Source organism: Centrocercus urophasianus, unplaced genomic scaffold, assembly GCF_019232065.1.
Source record: "Centrocercus urophasianus isolate 14NV4802_14NV808 unplaced genomic scaffold, USGS_Curo_1.0 seq_18, whole genome shotgun sequence".
In the NCBI taxonomy this organism is placed as follows: Eukaryota; Metazoa; Chordata; class Aves; order Galliformes; family Phasianidae; genus Centrocercus; species Centrocercus urophasianus.
The window spans coordinates 20,813,732-20,830,252 of record NW_024884733.1 but is presented as its reverse complement, the minus strand read 5'-3'; the positions used below and the strand labels follow the sequence as shown (position 1 = coordinate 20,830,252).

At 55.2% G+C, this 16,521-nt stretch overlaps 2 protein-coding genes across 2 annotated transcripts in view; one reads left to right on the top strand and one right to left on the bottom strand.

Moving 5' to 3' along the window:
* Window positions 1-4,550: 4,550 nt before the first annotated feature.
* On the bottom strand, window positions 4,551-8,392 carry TSPAN1 (tetraspanin 1). Its single transcript, XM_042819711.1, has 8 exons — window positions 8,352-8,392; window positions 8,126-8,190; window positions 7,330-7,536; window positions 6,992-7,066; window positions 6,278-6,376; window positions 5,818-5,958; window positions 5,368-5,451; window positions 4,551-5,153 (listed from the first exon to the last, which is right to left on the bottom strand). The coding sequence occupies exons 2-8, from the start codon at window positions 8,180-8,182 to the stop codon at window positions 5,100-5,102; spliced, it is 717 nt and encodes a 238-aa protein (XP_042675645.1). The 5' UTR covers window positions 8,183-8,190; window positions 8,352-8,392; the 3' UTR covers window positions 4,551-5,099.
* Window positions 8,393-11,263: 2,871 nt separating this feature from the next.
* LOC122160685 (phosphatidylinositol 3-kinase regulatory subunit gamma) overlaps window positions 11,264-16,521 on the top strand; it is a 57,576-nt gene continuing 52,318 nt past the window's right edge. The window contains exons 1-3 of the mRNA XM_042819483.1: window positions 11,264-11,765; window positions 14,453-14,548; window positions 14,769-14,846. Coding sequence (XP_042675417.1) covers window positions 11,444-11,765; window positions 14,453-14,548; window positions 14,769-14,846 — 496 coding nt within the window. The 5' untranslated portion in view covers window positions 11,264-11,443. The remainder of the gene's footprint in view (window positions 11,766-14,452; window positions 14,549-14,768; window positions 14,847-16,521) is intronic.

The window sequence follows — 16,521 nt, the reverse complement described above, 5'->3', positions numbered from 1 at the left end:
GCTGGGTGTGTTTCATATCTGGTTTCGTGTACCTTGGGTTCAAATCCCCAGCCCTGGCCAGTCTGCCTGGAAAGGACAGATCCACGTCCTCTGTGCCACCTACAGGACTCTGTGACAGCCAGGAGCCTGCACTTGGAGCTGTTGGTCCAGATATCCTGCTTTGGGTATGTATTTCCTAAGGAACAGCCCTTAAGGGCTCTATGCCTTCTGGTATGTCCTGGGAGAGCTGGCACAGAGCCTGGTTACCTTCTGCATGGTGTGCTGAACCCTGAACCATAGCAAGGAAAGGTTTGTAGAAAGGAAAGGGATGTAGGTTTGGCATAGAGGAGGCTGTCCGGTTGGGTTTTTTTTTCCCTCTTCTGCCCATAGCATGCATGGTGATGTCCTGGGAGCAATCCAGTGTGAGATCTCTGACTGAGCATCGCTGGAGCTGTTGCAGCTCTGGTGCCAGCAGAGGTCCTCCAAGCCCTGCCTGCTGCCAGGGTGGCTGCTGCAGGTTTGCCGCTTCCTCCTCAAGCTTTTTTTTATTATCCGCAGTTCAGTAACCGACGGAAACTCTGCCTATGGGCTCTCGTGTATAATGAGCCACTGCGCTGCCCACTACCGCCCTCATCCTCTGCTTTTCCCCTCGGTTCGCAGCTCTGTGTCCCTGGGTCTCAGTTCTTTCTGCCTGCTCCCGTTGGATTTGGGCTTCTTTCCTCTTGGTGAAATAGGCTACAAGGGATTTTTTTTTTTTTTTCTTCCATGCCCAACTTCTGCCCAAGGTCACAGCACAAGGAAGTGGCAGCAGGAGGGGACATGAGGCCAGCCTCAGCCTGGGCTGTTAAACCCAAGTGTGTTCGTGAGGACAAAATAAAAAGGAGGTGCTTGGAGCCCTCTCCCAGCAGTGCAACCCATAGAGTAGGGGTCTGGCAAGGGCTGGGGTGGGACCTGCGCTCTGAGAAGAGCAGGGCACAAAAGTGGCTGTTGTCAGCAGGACCCCAATGAAACTGGGATGTGGAGGTAGCAGCCATCAGTCCCAACCAGCCCAGACCCACTCCACAGGGTGAGGCCCAGCCTACTCCCATTGCCTCCCAGGGTGTAGGCGCAGCTAGATGCTAAAGGCTTTTCCCCAGCTGCGTGGCAGTGCTGGGACAGAGAAGAGCCATCACCTCTCCATTGCATCCACCTCCTCCACATACCAATCCTTGCAGTGCTGGGACTCTACCAGCTCAGTGCTGTGGAAGCAGCAGAGCCCCATGGGGTTATAGGGTACCAGCTCCCAGCCCCTTGGGAAGGTAGGCTGGTGGGGGTGAGACCTCCCCCTCCCTTCCACACACATCAAAACCCAAGGGGCTATTAGTTTCCTCAGAGCTCCGTTTACAGGAGTGAGGCAGGGATGTACCAGCTCCTGTATCCCGACCCCCCCTCGGCCCTGGTGTCATCCAAATCCTGGTTCCCAGGTCTGAGCCCCACAGCCCCCCCGCAGCCCGGCCCCACTGCCTTTGTGCAGCCTTACAAAGGAGAACCTGTCCAGGCTGCTCCATGTCCCAGGAGCTGGCTGATAATTAAACAAAAGCAAAATAGCCTTGGCATGAAATCTGACCTTTCCAGAACTTGGGGGTGGGAGGGAAAGAGTAATTTTGCATAATTTCTGGTGGCTTTTTTTCTTGCATCATGTTTGTTCTGTAGGCATCTCAGTACCCACAGGTGCTGGAGGAGCATGAAGTGCCATCAGTGCAATGGTGATTAATATGGCTCCATGGATGGAGGGAGGTGTCCTCAAGGCAAAGACAGGAGGGTGGGATGATGTCCTGATCCTCATAGGTAAAGACTTCTCCATGCTATAGGGGTGCCAGCGCCTGGGACACGCTGGCCCTGTCCCTGTTCTTGCAAGAGAGGCATTGAAACCAAGTTTATCCCAACTTGGAGAGCAGATTTCCTATTTTTACACCCTCTGCTTTACAGAGAGCCCTGGCACCAAGGTGTTGAGGGATGGCAAGGTGCCTGAACTGCCCCCAAGAAAAGACTTTTTCCGTTGGTCCCAGTGGCAGTGGACTGTCCCCAAGCGCCCAGCATGGTTGTGCCCCTCCCATGGGCCACCTCCCATCCATATACAACAAAGCCTGGCAGCAAATTAATCTTCAACTGGGCATCAAGGATTGTTACTGGAACTTTATTATGCTGCGTCCTGCCCAGCACAGCGTTAACGATTAACCCAGCAGCCCTGCTATCAGCTCTAGCACCCTGCATTTCTGCTATCCCTGACAGCATCTTATCTGATAGCCCTGCCATAAATCTGGGCATGGAGCTGCCTGGAAACACCCCCACCTGCAGCAGCCCCAGGGGGTTATCATGGGGTGAGAAGGAGGAAGAAGGAGCAGGTGAAGGTGGCAACACCTCACTTCTCCCATGCCCTTCGAGGGTGTCCTCTGCTCTCCAATAGGAACATTAGGAGGGGATGTCTTCACAGCTGGCACTTCTGGGACAGGCAGTGTGGATGAGTTTGCTTTGTTTTTCATTTGCATCCTTTATGGGCACAATGTGTAACAGCTGCAATTCTTCCTCCTCCTGACAATTGTCACTGGCCCCCACCAAAGGTAACTAAAAAGAATCGGTAAGCTCATTTCCTCCAGAGCCAAGCCCTGCCTGCCATCCTGCCCCAGTGCACATGATGTTGGTAGCAAACGCATGCAGGGTTTCTGGCTGGTGTGTGGCACCTATCTCATCAGGTGCACCAGCCCCACTCTGGGGCTCCCAGGTGTGAAAGCAGTTCTGCCCCTGTCCCAGTAGATTCTGTCTTGCTTTTCACCTGCTCATAAAGCAGGTACCAGGGGCAAAGAGAGCATCAGAGGATGGTCTCTATTGCTTGAGAGCTTGGGGGGTGGCAGCAGATGGGAGAAGGCAGCAGCAAACACAACTGGTTTGGGTTGGATATTAGGAAAAAAATTCTATTCAGAAAGAATTGTGATGCACGAGCTGCCCAGAGAGGTGGTGGGGTCATCATCCTTGGTGTTCAGGAACCACAGGTGGAGCTGTGACGCTGAGGGATGTGGTCAGTGGGCATGGTGAGGTGGGGTGAGGCTGGCCTGGGTGATCTGACAGGCCTTTTCCAATCTTAATGATTCTATGATTTCTTTGCAAAAAGCAAACCCTGCTCATGTCCCCACCACCAGCTCACTGGTCAGAGCAAAGCCAAGTGGCCAGAGGGGCTGGAAGATACGTGGCTGGTGGATATGAGACTGGAAGTTGCTGTACCCCATGGTTCAGCCCTGTGCAAGGCAACGCTACTGGCAGCACTCACACCCAGATGCACACACATCCCATCAGCTGTTCGGAACGCAAGGCCAAGAACATCACCATGGACAATAAGGAAGATTCTGCTGTTGTCACATGCACCCAAGGTGTTTGGCCTTACCTGCTGATGTCACAGCACTAGCGGGCGCTGGCACAGCTGCCCACGGAGGTGGGGGAATTCCCATTCCTGGAAGTGTTTGAGAACCGTGGGGATGTGGCACTGGGGGACAATTGCAGTGGGCGCAGTAGGGTGGGTTGGAATTGGACTGTGTGATCTTCATGGTCTTTTCCAACCTCAATGATTATGGGATTCTATGAAAACGTGATTCTATGAAAACACCTTACACAGGGCCAGGGCTTCCAACCCATAGGGATGGAGTCCTCCTTCCACCAGGGACACTCACCCCTGTGGCAGGTTCACACCTTCTGCTCCATGGCTGCCCCACAGACGTGGGAGGAGCTGAGCCCCGAAGAGTGAAGGGAGGAACTGGTCTCCTCCTTGCCTCCATCCGCATCCGGAAGGAGAGACTGGTCTTTCAAGTTCCTGCGGGCAGAGGGGATCACACAGTGCCACAGAAACTGCATGGCCCGCAGAAACCTCCTGCACCAGCATGGGGACGGGCAACACCTACCTGCACCTCCAGGAAGGGTTGGGGCAGTGCCAGCACTTCCATTGCTCGGCATGGGACACTATGAACAAAAAGCGCTGACGTCAGCCCCGAGGTCACGGGTTGTGGTGAAACTGGGACCGGTACCATTGCTGAGAAAGAGGAGGAAGAGTGGCAGCCCTTCCCATGGGGCACGGCCCCAGGCTGAGTCACCCAGGGTGGGAGTAGGTCCTGCACCTGTCCCACAACCGGCCCTGCTGCGAGGACAGGGCCGGCAGAATGCAGCATTAAAACTTCATGGGATGGCAGTTGAAAATGGGTTGAAATCCCAATAGGGGGGCATTTGCAAGAGGACAGGCTGCTTCTGCTTCAGGAATGCCAGACACCCCCCCCCATCCCACTGGGCTCAGCTCCCAGGAGCAGGGTTGTACCAAGGCTGTTTGCAGGGGGGACTGGGTTACACAGACACCAGGAAAAATCCCCTGCAGCTCCAGTCCTGCTTAGAACACAGAAGGACTCTGGCAGAGGGCAAGCGAGCTGCACAGCTCCCAACCATAACTGTTGTGCAAACACAGCCCTGTTAGGTTTCAGCACTGAGAAGGCAGAGCAGGTACAGGTAGAAGGAAGCTGCAGGAACAGGAGTTTATTGAACACAGCAGAAATTGATTTATATCCAAGATGATTTTTATTATCATTTCTTCTTTTCCTTTACAGCACAAATTCACGCTGAAATCACAGCAGGGTGCAGGAGCAGAGCTACGCTTCATGTCAGGGCAGGGGCAGCACAGAGCAGGGTTCCGGCCAGCAGCGTGCAGGTGTCAGCCCCTGGGCAAGCACCAGCCCCATGCACAGGGCTGGGGACAGGGAGGTGCCAGCATGGCAGAAGCACCACGGCCACCTGCCCACAAAGGTTGGGCAGGGCCAGGCCAGCGCCTGTTTCACAGCCCTGAGCTCAGCCTGTGCCCTACCTCCTGCTGGCCTCAGCAGATCAGATCCAGCGCTCCTCCCTCCAAAACAACAAAAATCTCTATGTACAGATGAGTATCAGTACAAAAATATACAATGTATAAACTCTACAGATCCCAGCTCAGTAGATCAAACCACAGCTATAAATCACAGTGCATGGGACAGCATCAGGCCCGGGGAGCAGCGGGGCCCTCAGGAGCACCCCAACACAGGGCAGGGGAGGGTATGGCTTCTTGCTGCTTCGCAGGGTCACTTCTTGTCCAGGTAGCAGTACAGGTACATAGAGACCACCATGGCTGCAAGCTGGGAGGAAAAAGGAGAGTCAGAATCCCAGCTGTGCCTCCAGCATGGGGACACAAGCCCACAGCACCCAGTCGAAGCACCCATGAGGAGGAAGAGGCAGGTGTGCAGAGGGAGGAAGGCTCAGTAGCCACCCTAGGGCAGACGGTGGCCCACGGGGCTGCACCAGCCCCCAAGGAATAAGGAGGGAGCAGTATGGCAAGGCCTGGGGACTCACCTCCAGGGCAGCAATGCCAGCAGCCACACCACCCACCACGTCTGCGTTTGTCCTGATTTCTTCTAGGATCTGATGAAAACAACCCTGAGGAAGGCAACCAAGTGGTGAGCGTGAGCAAGTGGCTGCGATCCCCCAGCCACAGAGACCCACTGTCCCAGGGAGATACAGCAGGTTCCCAAGCCCAGAACTTCATGACCATGGAGATGGCCTGGAGGTTCCAGAGGACAATTCATCTCATCCCCCTGGGATGAGGAAATTGGGGGATTTAGAACCAGGCAATGAGAGCAGCATGTTCATCTCCACTGCGAACAGGCCAAAGCCACCACATCCCCGAGGGACCCAACACAAAAAAGACAGGACTCAGGCTGGAGGTGAAGGATGGATTCCTCCCCCCATACCCCCCCCAGACTGGATGCTGCTGGAAGGTCAGAGCTGCTCATGGGTTCATACCGTGACGTTGGCTTGTGCTGCCTCTGCAGCGGTGCACGGCGACGCAGACTTGCAGCAGGGACTTGGGAAGGTGTAGCTGTTCTGTAAATACCATGGGGAGTTCTCAAAGTCTGTGTAGTTATTTAGGCCACAGCAGTGGACCTAAAAGGGAGAAAGAGAGAGAGGGATGCTGAGAGTTTCCAACAAGTCTCTGTGCTCATGCTCCCACCAGATGCTCCTCCTAGGCCCTCTTTGCCCCATGGAGGAGATCACCCCCCTCAGCCCAGCTCACTGGGAGTTCAAGGAGCAACACACCACATTCTGGAACAGCTCTTGCCCCAGCCGTGGGACCTCTGGACCCCAAGCAGGGTCAGAGCAGAACCCCATCTCTACCCCATAAGCCCATCTGGGACACCACCAGGCCTGCGCTGGAAGCATCATGGCCCCGACCCAGGGGTGCAGGCTCCTGGGCTCGGCGCACCTCATTCATGGTGACGTTCCAGATCTGTGTGAGAGCATCATCCTTCCCATACTTCTCCTTCAGGACAGGAGTCACCAATCCTGACAGGAGCGTCTCTGCCTGCAGGAAGAGGCACAGAAACACCATCAAAGAAGATCCCGGTGAGCTCCATGAAGCCAAGAGCCGCCCATGCCCCTACTGGTTTCAGCCCGTAGGGACGAGGCCAATCGGACCCAGAGCACATCACACCGCATCAGCCCGACGGCAGCTGGACAACCTCCCTAACCGCACGTTTTGGCAGCTAGGCCACGCACGGTGAGTCACACAACCCAGGGAGCCAGGAATGACGTTTGCCCTGCGGTTGACTTCTCCTGTGTCTAATGAAGCAGAGCACATGGGTTGGCAGTAGTCACTTTTCTCCCCAGGTGGATTTTCCAGTGCATAATAAGGGGTTGGTTTGCTTAGCACGAAGCATTAGGGACTTCTCCTGTGTGACTCCTACCATGAGATATCCAGCCTTGGCTGATGTTAGACTGAGGTGTTTGAAAGAAAGAAATGGGTAAAACTCATACGATAGCCCCTGTTTCTTTAGGGCAAAGGGAAACCCCACTCCCTGCTCCTTGGACGGCCCCTCCACATGGCCAGGCCATCCCCACTTGTCCACATAGGCAGGTGGCTGACGTCCCTCTTGTTTTCCCAAAGCAGCCCAGCCCAAGAATGAGGTATGCCACTCACAACACTTGTGTAGACAAGAACCACCACAGCAGCAGCAATTTCAGCAATGAAGATGATCAGTACCACTGAGAAAAACTAGGAGACAGCAAAGGGAAGGAGGTCAGAACAACAGGTGCCCCTCCCAGAAACCCACTCATTTCCTAGTGACCAATACCACCCTTTCCAGGGCAGAGTTCGAGCTCAGCATTGTCTTTGCAAGGCTCACCCAACTCTCCATAATATGGGAACACCCCAGGAGGGCATTACCATGGAGAAGTCTATCTCCCACACTTCCCACACCAGCAACCCACATCCAACAAGGATTGGTGAAGCATAACTAAGCACTGACAGATCCTTACCATCATCAGAAGACATTTGCTCTCCTTCTGGGCACTGCAGCACCCAAGGAAGCCGATCACCACCAAGATGCACCCAATGACGATGAGGAAGTAGCTCACATTCACAACCTGCATGACGCTAGATGAAAGCGACCCAAATATATCCAAGAAGGACTTGCCATCCACTGTGACCCAGATACCAATGCCCAGGAGGGTCCCACCACCGAGCTGGGGAGAAGAGAGAGGTGTCAGCTTCTGAGCTTGAGGAGTTGGGGGGGGTTCTTGATGAGAGGAACTGCCTTGTTGCTCCATGTTATTTTGAGGAACTTCAAGCAGTTGATCTGCATCAACCAGGTGTGTTTCGCACACCTCAGCAGCTCCCATTCTAACTCACATTCCTCACAGGGGCTGCTTCCATCCCATCCCATCTCCCCCCACCAGGCTCATCCTCCTCACCAGACCCACAGAGCCCTCCATCACCTGAGCCGCAATCACTGCTGCCCTACACAGAGCCCAGCAGGTGGGACCCAACAACACTGGGGCTCCTGGGCACCCCACCAGAGCTCAGCACACGGACAGACTCAAACTCAGGTTGGCTGATGCAACAAACACTGTCCCCAAAGCCCTGCACTGTCCTCTGCTTTCCCTCACCGAGATTTAGACAGACCATGGGAGCAGGAGACCCCACAATATTAGGGCACACATGGAATCACTAAGGCTGGAAAAGACAACTACAATCATCCAGTCACACAGTATCCCCATCCCAGCTGCATGGGCCCAGGTCGCTCTGGAAAGAGACAGCCACCAGAGCACTTACAAATATGATCAGGTTGAAAAGGATCATCATGACCTTGATGAACGTGAAGCACCCCATGTTTGCACCTGGAGAGAGCAGATGGACGTTACCAGTGGGATCCCACACCCAGCACCAACCTCCCTCCTTGGGGTTTAGGGCACAGAGAACCCCACCGAGCCCCCTCCCAGCCCTACCAGAGCCCATCCCCACAGCGGCTCCCCCCCCCACAACGCCCTCCCCCTCCTACCTGAGCAGCGAACAGCCCCAGCAATCTCTGCCGCCCCACGCCGCCCCGCCGCCCTTTAAGCGGGGGACGCCCGAGCAGCGCCCGCCTCCTCCGATAGAGCTCCCCCCACCACCATAGGGCCACCCCCTGGGGCTGGCAAAGCCACGAGGGCCCTCGACGAGGTGCTCGGTGCCTTGCTGCCCTCTGCTGCCCGAGCCACCCTGCCCGCCTGCTGCCTGCGTCCATCACCGCCTCCTCTGGGAGCTGGGTTGGGTTTGGGGGGCAGTTGGAGCCATCGCTAAGTGCTGCTCGGGGAGCAGAATTTTGCTGGTACACAAATAATTGTGGCAATTTCATAAATATTTGCAATGAAGGAGTTCCATTCACAGCCCCGGGGAAAATCCCGGGACGTGCTGCTGTGGCTGCTTCCCACCCCCACCTGCCCACACACCTGGAGATGCGTGCTCCCCACTGTCCTATTAGGAATCAGGGCTGGATTTTCTGGCTCTCCTGGCCTACCCACAGTAGGACAAGCCCGGTGGCATTCCCATGTCCATCCCAACCGGTGAGGCTTGCTTTGATTAATGTCCATGGGGACACTGACTGAGCTGTGCCTCAGTTTCCCTCCCTGGGAAGCACAGGGTAACAAACCCCATGTGGGGCCATGGAGAGCAGGGCATGCAGCCTGGGCTTGGTGGGATTTTGGGGTGGCCCCAGCTCAGTGAGCATCAGTTTGCGGCTGGGAACATCTGCCCATCTGTCCCAGTACCTGGGGTGCTGGAAGGACAGGGATCAGGAGTGGCACCAGCTGGTGTACAGTGGCAATCAAACCCTATTTCTCAATTTCTCCAGCTGGGAACACTCAGCTCCATGTTTGCAGCCTCACTCACCCCACCAAATTAGAATCCATGCATTTATGCTCCATTTAGCTACAGCCATGTCTGGGATCACACCAGGGTTTCCCAAAGCGAAGTGGGGAACAGGGAGAGCTGAGTTGGTCGCCTTGAGGGCATCCCCTGGAGATGCTCACACCAAGGGCTGCCCTTCGGCTGCACTAATTCCTGTCCTGTAGGTATAGCTCCAGGGAAGAAAGTGCAGAAATAGATGGGATGTGTCCTCCTGGCAGCCAAATATTTGGATATCTCAGCCATACCCAAATGAAACAGCTCTGCTGAGGTTCCCAGGCACACAGAGCTGAGATCTGGTGCTTTCATTGCACGTAGCTGCAGTACCCTGGATACAGGCTGCTGGTGGGCACAGCCCTGCATGACTGAGCCAGGAGCTTTGCTGTTCCAGCCCCCTCCATTAAGTTCTGCCCTATTAAATCTTAATCACTGCCTCGTTCATTTTTAAGGAGCCTCTCTGCATGCAGGAGTGCTGCCTTGTGTTGTTTCATGGGGTGCCTGACCCTTACCCTGGACTGGGAAACATTTCTGGGTAAATGAGAGAGAGGAAGCAGAGCATCCCTGGGCTGTGGTTCTCTGTGGCAGCTCCCCATGGCCCCTGCATGGCTGAGAGATGACCACCCAAAGGATGGGGTCCAAAGGGTGGAGTCCGAAGGATGAGTGCCACGGGAATGCATGTCCAAAGGGGTGGGTGTCCAAAGGGGTGGGTTCCCAAAGGGTGGGTGCTCAAAGGGTAGGTGTCCAAGGAATAGGTGTCCAAGGGATGAATATCCAACCATAGGTGACCAATGTTGGGTGCTCGAAGGAGTTGCCCAAAAGATGGATGTCCAAGGGATGGATGTCCATGGGGAGGATGTCTGAAGGTGCCCAAGGGGTGGGTGCCACAGCGTGGGTACCCAAGGGATGAGCGTTCAAGGAGCAGGTACCAATGGCATCAGTGTCCAAGGCTTAGATGCCCAACAGTGGGTGTCCAATTATGGGTGCTTGAAGGATAATTGCCCAAGGGATGCTGTCTAAGGGATGGGTTCCCAAGGGATGGGTACCCAGAGCATGGGCTGGATGCTGAGACATGAGACCCGCAGCCCATCACCCCTATTCCCCCAACACCACAGTGCTCCCCTTGCTCCAATATTAGAGCTGCCATCAGCTCCAGCCAATCCCGAGGGGACCCTCCGGCTCACCCCATCCCCACGATCACCTCCTCCCTTCACCAGGCAGGCAGGCGGCATGCCCCCCCCCCTCCACAGGCAGGCTGCCCCCCCCCCCCGCGCTGCGGTGCCGGCGGGCGGGAGGAGGGGACGCTGACATCACCGCCCGGCGCTGCTCGCCGGGGCCGGGCCGGCTCCGCTCCCTCTCCCCGCTCCCCGCTGCCGCCCTCCGGGGCCGGGGCAGCCTCAGAGCCCGGTAAGGCGGGGGAGGGGGGGGGGGGGGGGGAGCGGGGGGGTGGGGGGACGGGTGGATGGATGGATGGATGGACAGAGAGCTCAGCCCCCCCCTCCCCCCCCCCCCCCGTGGGCACTGGGGGGGGGGGGGGGGGGTGGTGGGGGGGGATTTCCCTGCTGTTATCTGCCCGAGGGATATTTATAAATAAATAAATAAATAAAAATTAGTCCATAAATATATAAACAAACAAATTAACTTCAATCCTAGAGGCAGAAGGGGTCCTTTCCCTGCCGTTATATGTCAGAGATATTTAAAAGCCATTAAGGAAAAAAAATAAAATAAAATTAACAACAACGACAACAACAAAAGAAATCACTAAAATCCTGTATTTTTGCACAACCCCGTGTGCTGTTCTGGGGCTGCAGGGCGGCTGCTCAGCCCGTGTGTCTATTTTAAAAGCACGTTGCTTGATCTCTTGCCCTACTTTCCGGACTTGCCGTACTTTCTCGGTGTGTGACAGCAGCAGTGCTGGCCCGGCTATGGTTTTGCCCAGTGCTGGGTGGGGGCACGGCGTGGGCTGGGGGCACCGATGAGCTGCATTTTGCCCCAGCAGAGCAGCCCAGCACCAGGAGGACGAAGGGTGGAAGGAGACCCGGCTGAGAAGGGGACAGCGCGTGGGTCTGCGGCGTTTGCTCACACCACAGTGATCCCTGAGCCAACCTCACTGAGCATCAGCGTGGAATTTTGGGACTGGAGGAGTCAGGGTACCCTCTCCAAGGCAACAATCTCTTCTTCCTCGCTGCCATTCCCTGCTGCATCCCCTCCATGGCCTCCTCAGAGGGGCTGCAGTACCGTGCGCTCTATGAATACCAGAAGGAGCGGGAGGAGGACCTGGCGCTGAGCCCTGGGGACGTGCTGACTGTCAGCAGGGCTGCACTACTCTCTGCCCCCAACTACAAGGATGGGGACGAGCGCAGCCCCAAGGGCTGGCTGCACGGCCTCAACGAGCGCACCAAGGAGCGCGGACACTTCCCCGGCACCTACGTGGAGTACTTGGGCCCCGTGTGCATCAGCACCACCAAGGCGAAGACACGGCCATTGCCCCCGCCGCCCGCCGGGACCCCTGTGCCCGCCGGCCAGCCCTGGGGTGAGTGTGGGGATGGGGGAATCCTAGGATGAATCGTAGAATGGCTTGGGTTAGAAGAGATCTCAAAGATTGTCTAGTTCCAACTCCTGCACACTATGATCCTCTTTTCCTGTGAGATGTGACAGAGGAGAAATCGCTGCTGTGCAGGGCTGGAGGAGCAGAATGGGCACTTGCTGGTGAGGAGTCCCCTCCAAAATATGGTTCCAGACAGCAGCAGTGGGACCGCTCAGTCCTTGGATTGGGCAGAACATGGGTCTGGGGCTGTGCCTGCTAGAAGGGCCCAGATGGACCCCAATAAGATGCTGGGAGCTGCTTTTCTGCTCTGGGAGCTGTCTGAAGCAGAGAGATGGGAGCAGGGATAGCATCTACTGCAGGTTTCCAGGCTCTGCTTTGCAGCTGTTCCCAGTTGTGTGGGATCCAGCCTGAGATCTGGGCACAGAGCATCCCCTGGCTGCCCCCATCCCTCCCCCTCACAGTGCTGCCGGTGACGACATCCCCTGATGCCAGCTGCCACCCTGCTGCCCATGGACTTTGCCATGCAGCTCCTACAGCTTCCTGCAAGCAGGGAGGCTGGGAGCTACCTCCGTCTTCCCTTGCCAAAATGTGGGTGACACAGTGTTTGCCCATGAATGCACCCAGTTCATGCCCTGAATGCACCAAGGCAGCCACAGTCCTGCTGCTCCTGCGGCACTGGTAAGAAGGAGCGAGCAGCTGTGTGCAGCCATCCTGGATGGGCAAATACTGTGTCCCCTGCCCAGCTAAGCCCAGAGGCACACCTGCAGCCTTCTTACCCGAGCTATTCAGAGGGCAGAGCCCCATCAAACTCAGTGCCGAAGGGCAGATATCTTGGGATCAACCCCGGTCACGGAGACCGTGTGTCCGTGGCCATCCATCACCAGCCTCTGGGTAATGAGAGCTGCCAGCCCACAGGGAAACAACAAGCAGGGGCTTGGCTGCACGCCAGGGAATCCAAAACAGCAGCTTCTACCCCAAAAAATCATTGCCTCACATGTGAAGCCCAGGTGGGGGTCTCCCACTGACCCCCCAGGCCCCAGCATGTCCTCAACCTCCCCACAGACCCTCTCCCACACTGCATGTATCAAGGCTTGGGCAAGTGGAAAATCAAATAAAAGGAACAAAATAGGTAAAACCAAGACGATTTTGACCCGCTACCAGCAAGGTTTGGGGCAGGGGTGCTGCCACCTATGGGCATGCTCTGTCCCTGTCCCCTCCGCCAGTGCCACTGCATGGGGATGTGAGCACTGTCACCTGGCACAGGGACACTGCGACAGGAGACATCTCTCTGCCAGATGATGAGTGGTTTTGAACTAAAAGTTGATTGGAATTAAAATCCTCTAGCTGATGGGATTTTCCCTATAATGAAAACTTCCAAACTTTGGAGGTGTTTTTTGGAAAAGAACAGCATCTGCTGAGCTGCAGGGCCAGCTGGGGCCCCTGGGACCCCAAACAGGGTGACTTGGGTTTTCTCCAGCCAGAGGAAGGGCTCAGCCCACAAGGAAAGAAATGCATTTCCAAGACATGCCCCAGAGTCAGGGCTGGAACCACAGGAAGGAATGGTCTTTTAAAAATTAAATAACTTCCTAAAAATGGCTTTGGTATGGAGCCAAGTGCTGTTTGCTGCATGGGGTCTTCCTAGGAGCTTGGAGGCTATTGTGTCCCTGACTGGTTGTCCCATGAACATCACCTCCCATGAGCATCACCTCCAGGACCTCTCAGTCTTCTGAATGGAAGAGGGAACAAACACAGGGAGCAAGCTGGTCACACTGAACTCAGCTTTTGTGGAAAGCACAGCACCTTTATTTAATTAGCCATTATTTTTTAATACAATTCCACTAAAACAGATCAGCTGGCTGCACAAAACAGGCAGAAGAGCTTTTGAGACATCAGCTTCTCCAGATGTTGTATATTCCCCAGTGGTGCTATGGTGATCTCAGAAAGCATGGCCAAGCCAGGGGTGACAGCAGCACCCTCTGTGCCATCACTGATATCCCATTGAGGCACTCTCTCTGGCAACCTCAGGTGCATAACCTGCACAGGCAGAGGTTCATCAGAAGGACTGATCCCAAACCAAGGAGCCTGCAGGGGAGAGAGATGGATGAACGGATGGGTGGTGGATAGATGGATGGAGCATCCACAAACAGACTGATGTGTCCTCTTGAGAAATATTAATTACATCACTGGTTGGAAGTGAAAGATTACTAAAAACAGAAAAGGAAGTAAAATGGACTATGAAGGTAGTTGTTACGGACTCACCTTCTCTCTGGGAGATGGCTGTGAAACACTGTGTCAACACATGTACAGATGGGGTTATGGTTCTTGTATTACCTAAGGACTCCATTTCTTGAATACTGATTGAGGAACAAAGCCTTAATGTTTAAAGCAGTCTCAGATATCTCCAAAATGTCTGTAGTGAGTACAAAAAGGCGTTTAAATTCCCATTAAAGGATTACTGGGGCAACCAACAGGGAAAACAAATTTGGATGGAAGGAAGGGAAAAAAAAAAAGGTGGAAGGAAGAAAGAAATGACAGAAGAAAGGAGAGAAGGAAGAAGGGAAGGGAAGAAAAAAGAAAGGGGGAAAGGAAAGCGGGATAGAGGGAAGCAATGCACACAACAAATTGGGAATGGAGGAATGCTTCAAACCCTTCTCCCCATCTCTCCCCAACAGGGCTCTCGGGGCAGGCAGAGCACGCCGAGCAGCCAGCCCTCCCTGAGCAGGCACTGCTGACCGTGGCCAGGCTCATCGAGGCACTCGAAAAGCAAGGTATGGGCAGCCAAGGGGCAGCCACTCACTCAGCCCATGGTCACTGGTGCTCCTGCAGCACTGCCAGAGCTGTCCTTCGCCCTGAGCGTGCTGGTATCCATGCAGCATGGGCAGAGTGAGGGATCCTGCAGTGTGGGTCCCTGCTCGCTTCTATCACAGGCATGTCAGAGGCAGGATTTGAGGCTCTAGGACTGATCCCTGTCTCCCTGCTGTTCTACAGGTCTCGACAGTGAGCTGCTCTACCGATCAGAGCCTGGTGTGCTGGCTGACACTGAGCTGAAGGAGGCTCTTCTGGCAGGTGAGTCCATGCTTGCATCTTTCCTTGCGTCCCTCAGGTTCTTGCCACCATCAGCATGGGCTGGGTTAGTCTCAGACCTCTTTATGGCCCTATGTATGAATCAGTAAGGCACTGACCACACTGAGCCCCCCTGCACTCGTCTGGTCCTGCTGGGATGCTGCCCATACGGGTGCAACAGTGGGGATGGGACAGACTGCAGGGCGCTGGCACACAGTGTCAGTGGCAGAAAGTAAAAGATTGTTGGTTTTGGCTACAGTCCTTTATTAGAAGCTGGGTGGTTTTTTTTTTTTCAGAAAAAAAAAAAAACAAAAAAATCTGTTTTGCAAACTTCTGAGGCTTCTATTTGAGAAACAGCATGTGAGTGCAATAGAGCAAAAGGAAGGAGGAAAACGAAGCTCCTATCTGGGAGATGGGGGACATGGGGATCACTGCTGGAAGTGGGGTGCACCGAGGCACCCCGTGCCCTGCACCTGAGGGCGGCACTCAGGCTCCAGGCACAGCCCTGCAGTGCCCGAGCCGGCAGCAGCCGGACCGTGTTGCTGGGGAGAAGGGCTGTGATGAAATCTCTATATTAAGCAACATGACCTCATCGTTTCCCTGCTCTCTGCTCTCCGGCTGCAGAGTCCCCGCCGGGCTGGGGAACAGGCACTGTGTGCCCCCCCAGTGCTTCCCATAGGGAGCGACTGCACAAGGGGAAGTGTGGGGGTCCCCCAGCTCTGAGCTGGGGGTGATGTTCAGCCCTGTGCAGAATGCAGACATCACTCCCCCTGCATCTTCCTGCAGGGTTTTGTAGCATTTGGGCTGTAAAACATCAGTGCTGGAAAAGGGGGTTGGGAGTGGGCGCGATCTGCGTGTGAGGGTCACACTTGGCCCCGTTCTCCCTGTAGTCTCCATCCCCATGGCCAGGACCCCATCTCTGTTGGCAAAAGTCAAGGTCAATTTCAGAGAATGGGGAGAAATCAGATATGGGAACTGAATCCTGCCTCAGCTGGGGAGAAAAGCAGGTCCGGGGAAGAGGCATTGGGGTCCCAGTGAATGCCCTATTCATGCTGCTGTTTGGCAGATGGAGAGGAAAAACTTCTAGAAAACACAAGAAAAAGGAGAAGGGGCTGAAGTAGTTGGTTTTCAAACTCCCAGATCTTAACATGTCTGAGAAAATGAAGCATTCCCTACACTACAAGAGCATCTCACATTTTGATAGGGAGTAGGAGGCTCCTCTGGTTGTGTACCCATGGCCTCATGACTGCCCCTATGCCTCCCCCAGAATGGCTCCCATGGGGACTGGTGGTGGCTGCGGTTCTGGGGATGGGGACAGTGATGGGGATGGGATGGGTCAAAGCTGCAAGTGCAGGTGGGATGGGGGGGACATGGGTCCCCCAGCCCCAGAGCTGCTCCATTACTCCAACGCATTGAAATTTGGGATTGTGGAACTCAGTCAGGTGCTGTCCCCACTGCCACAGGAACAGGGCAGTGTCCTGCAGGAGGGGGACATCCGAGCACTGCTAAGAGGATAACTTTAGTACAGCTTTTAGATCAGAGCTGCACACCGGGGTTGGAGTGATGCCACTGTTTGATGCCACTGCCCGTTGGCATGAAACGTGCAAGCCCCTCCTGCTTTGATAGGTGATGTCCTCTCCCCCTGCACTGTCTCCGGGTCCCAATCTGGAGCTGCTTT

Excerpts from the sequence above, each read along its gene's own strand:
- TSPAN1 (XM_042819711.1), bottom strand. The coding sequence starts at position 8,182 with ATGGGGTGCTTCACGTTCATCAAGGTCATGATGATCCTTTTCAACCTG. Across the intron at positions 7,067-7,329 it reads GCAAATGTCTTCTGATGATG|TTTTTCTCAGTGGTACTGAT; the intron begins GTAAGGATCTGT and ends GCTGTCTCCTAG. Across the intron at positions 5,452-5,817 it reads CAGCACAAGCCAACGTCACG|GGTTGTTTTCATCAGATCCT; the intron begins GTATGAACCCAT and ends TGCCTTCCTCAG.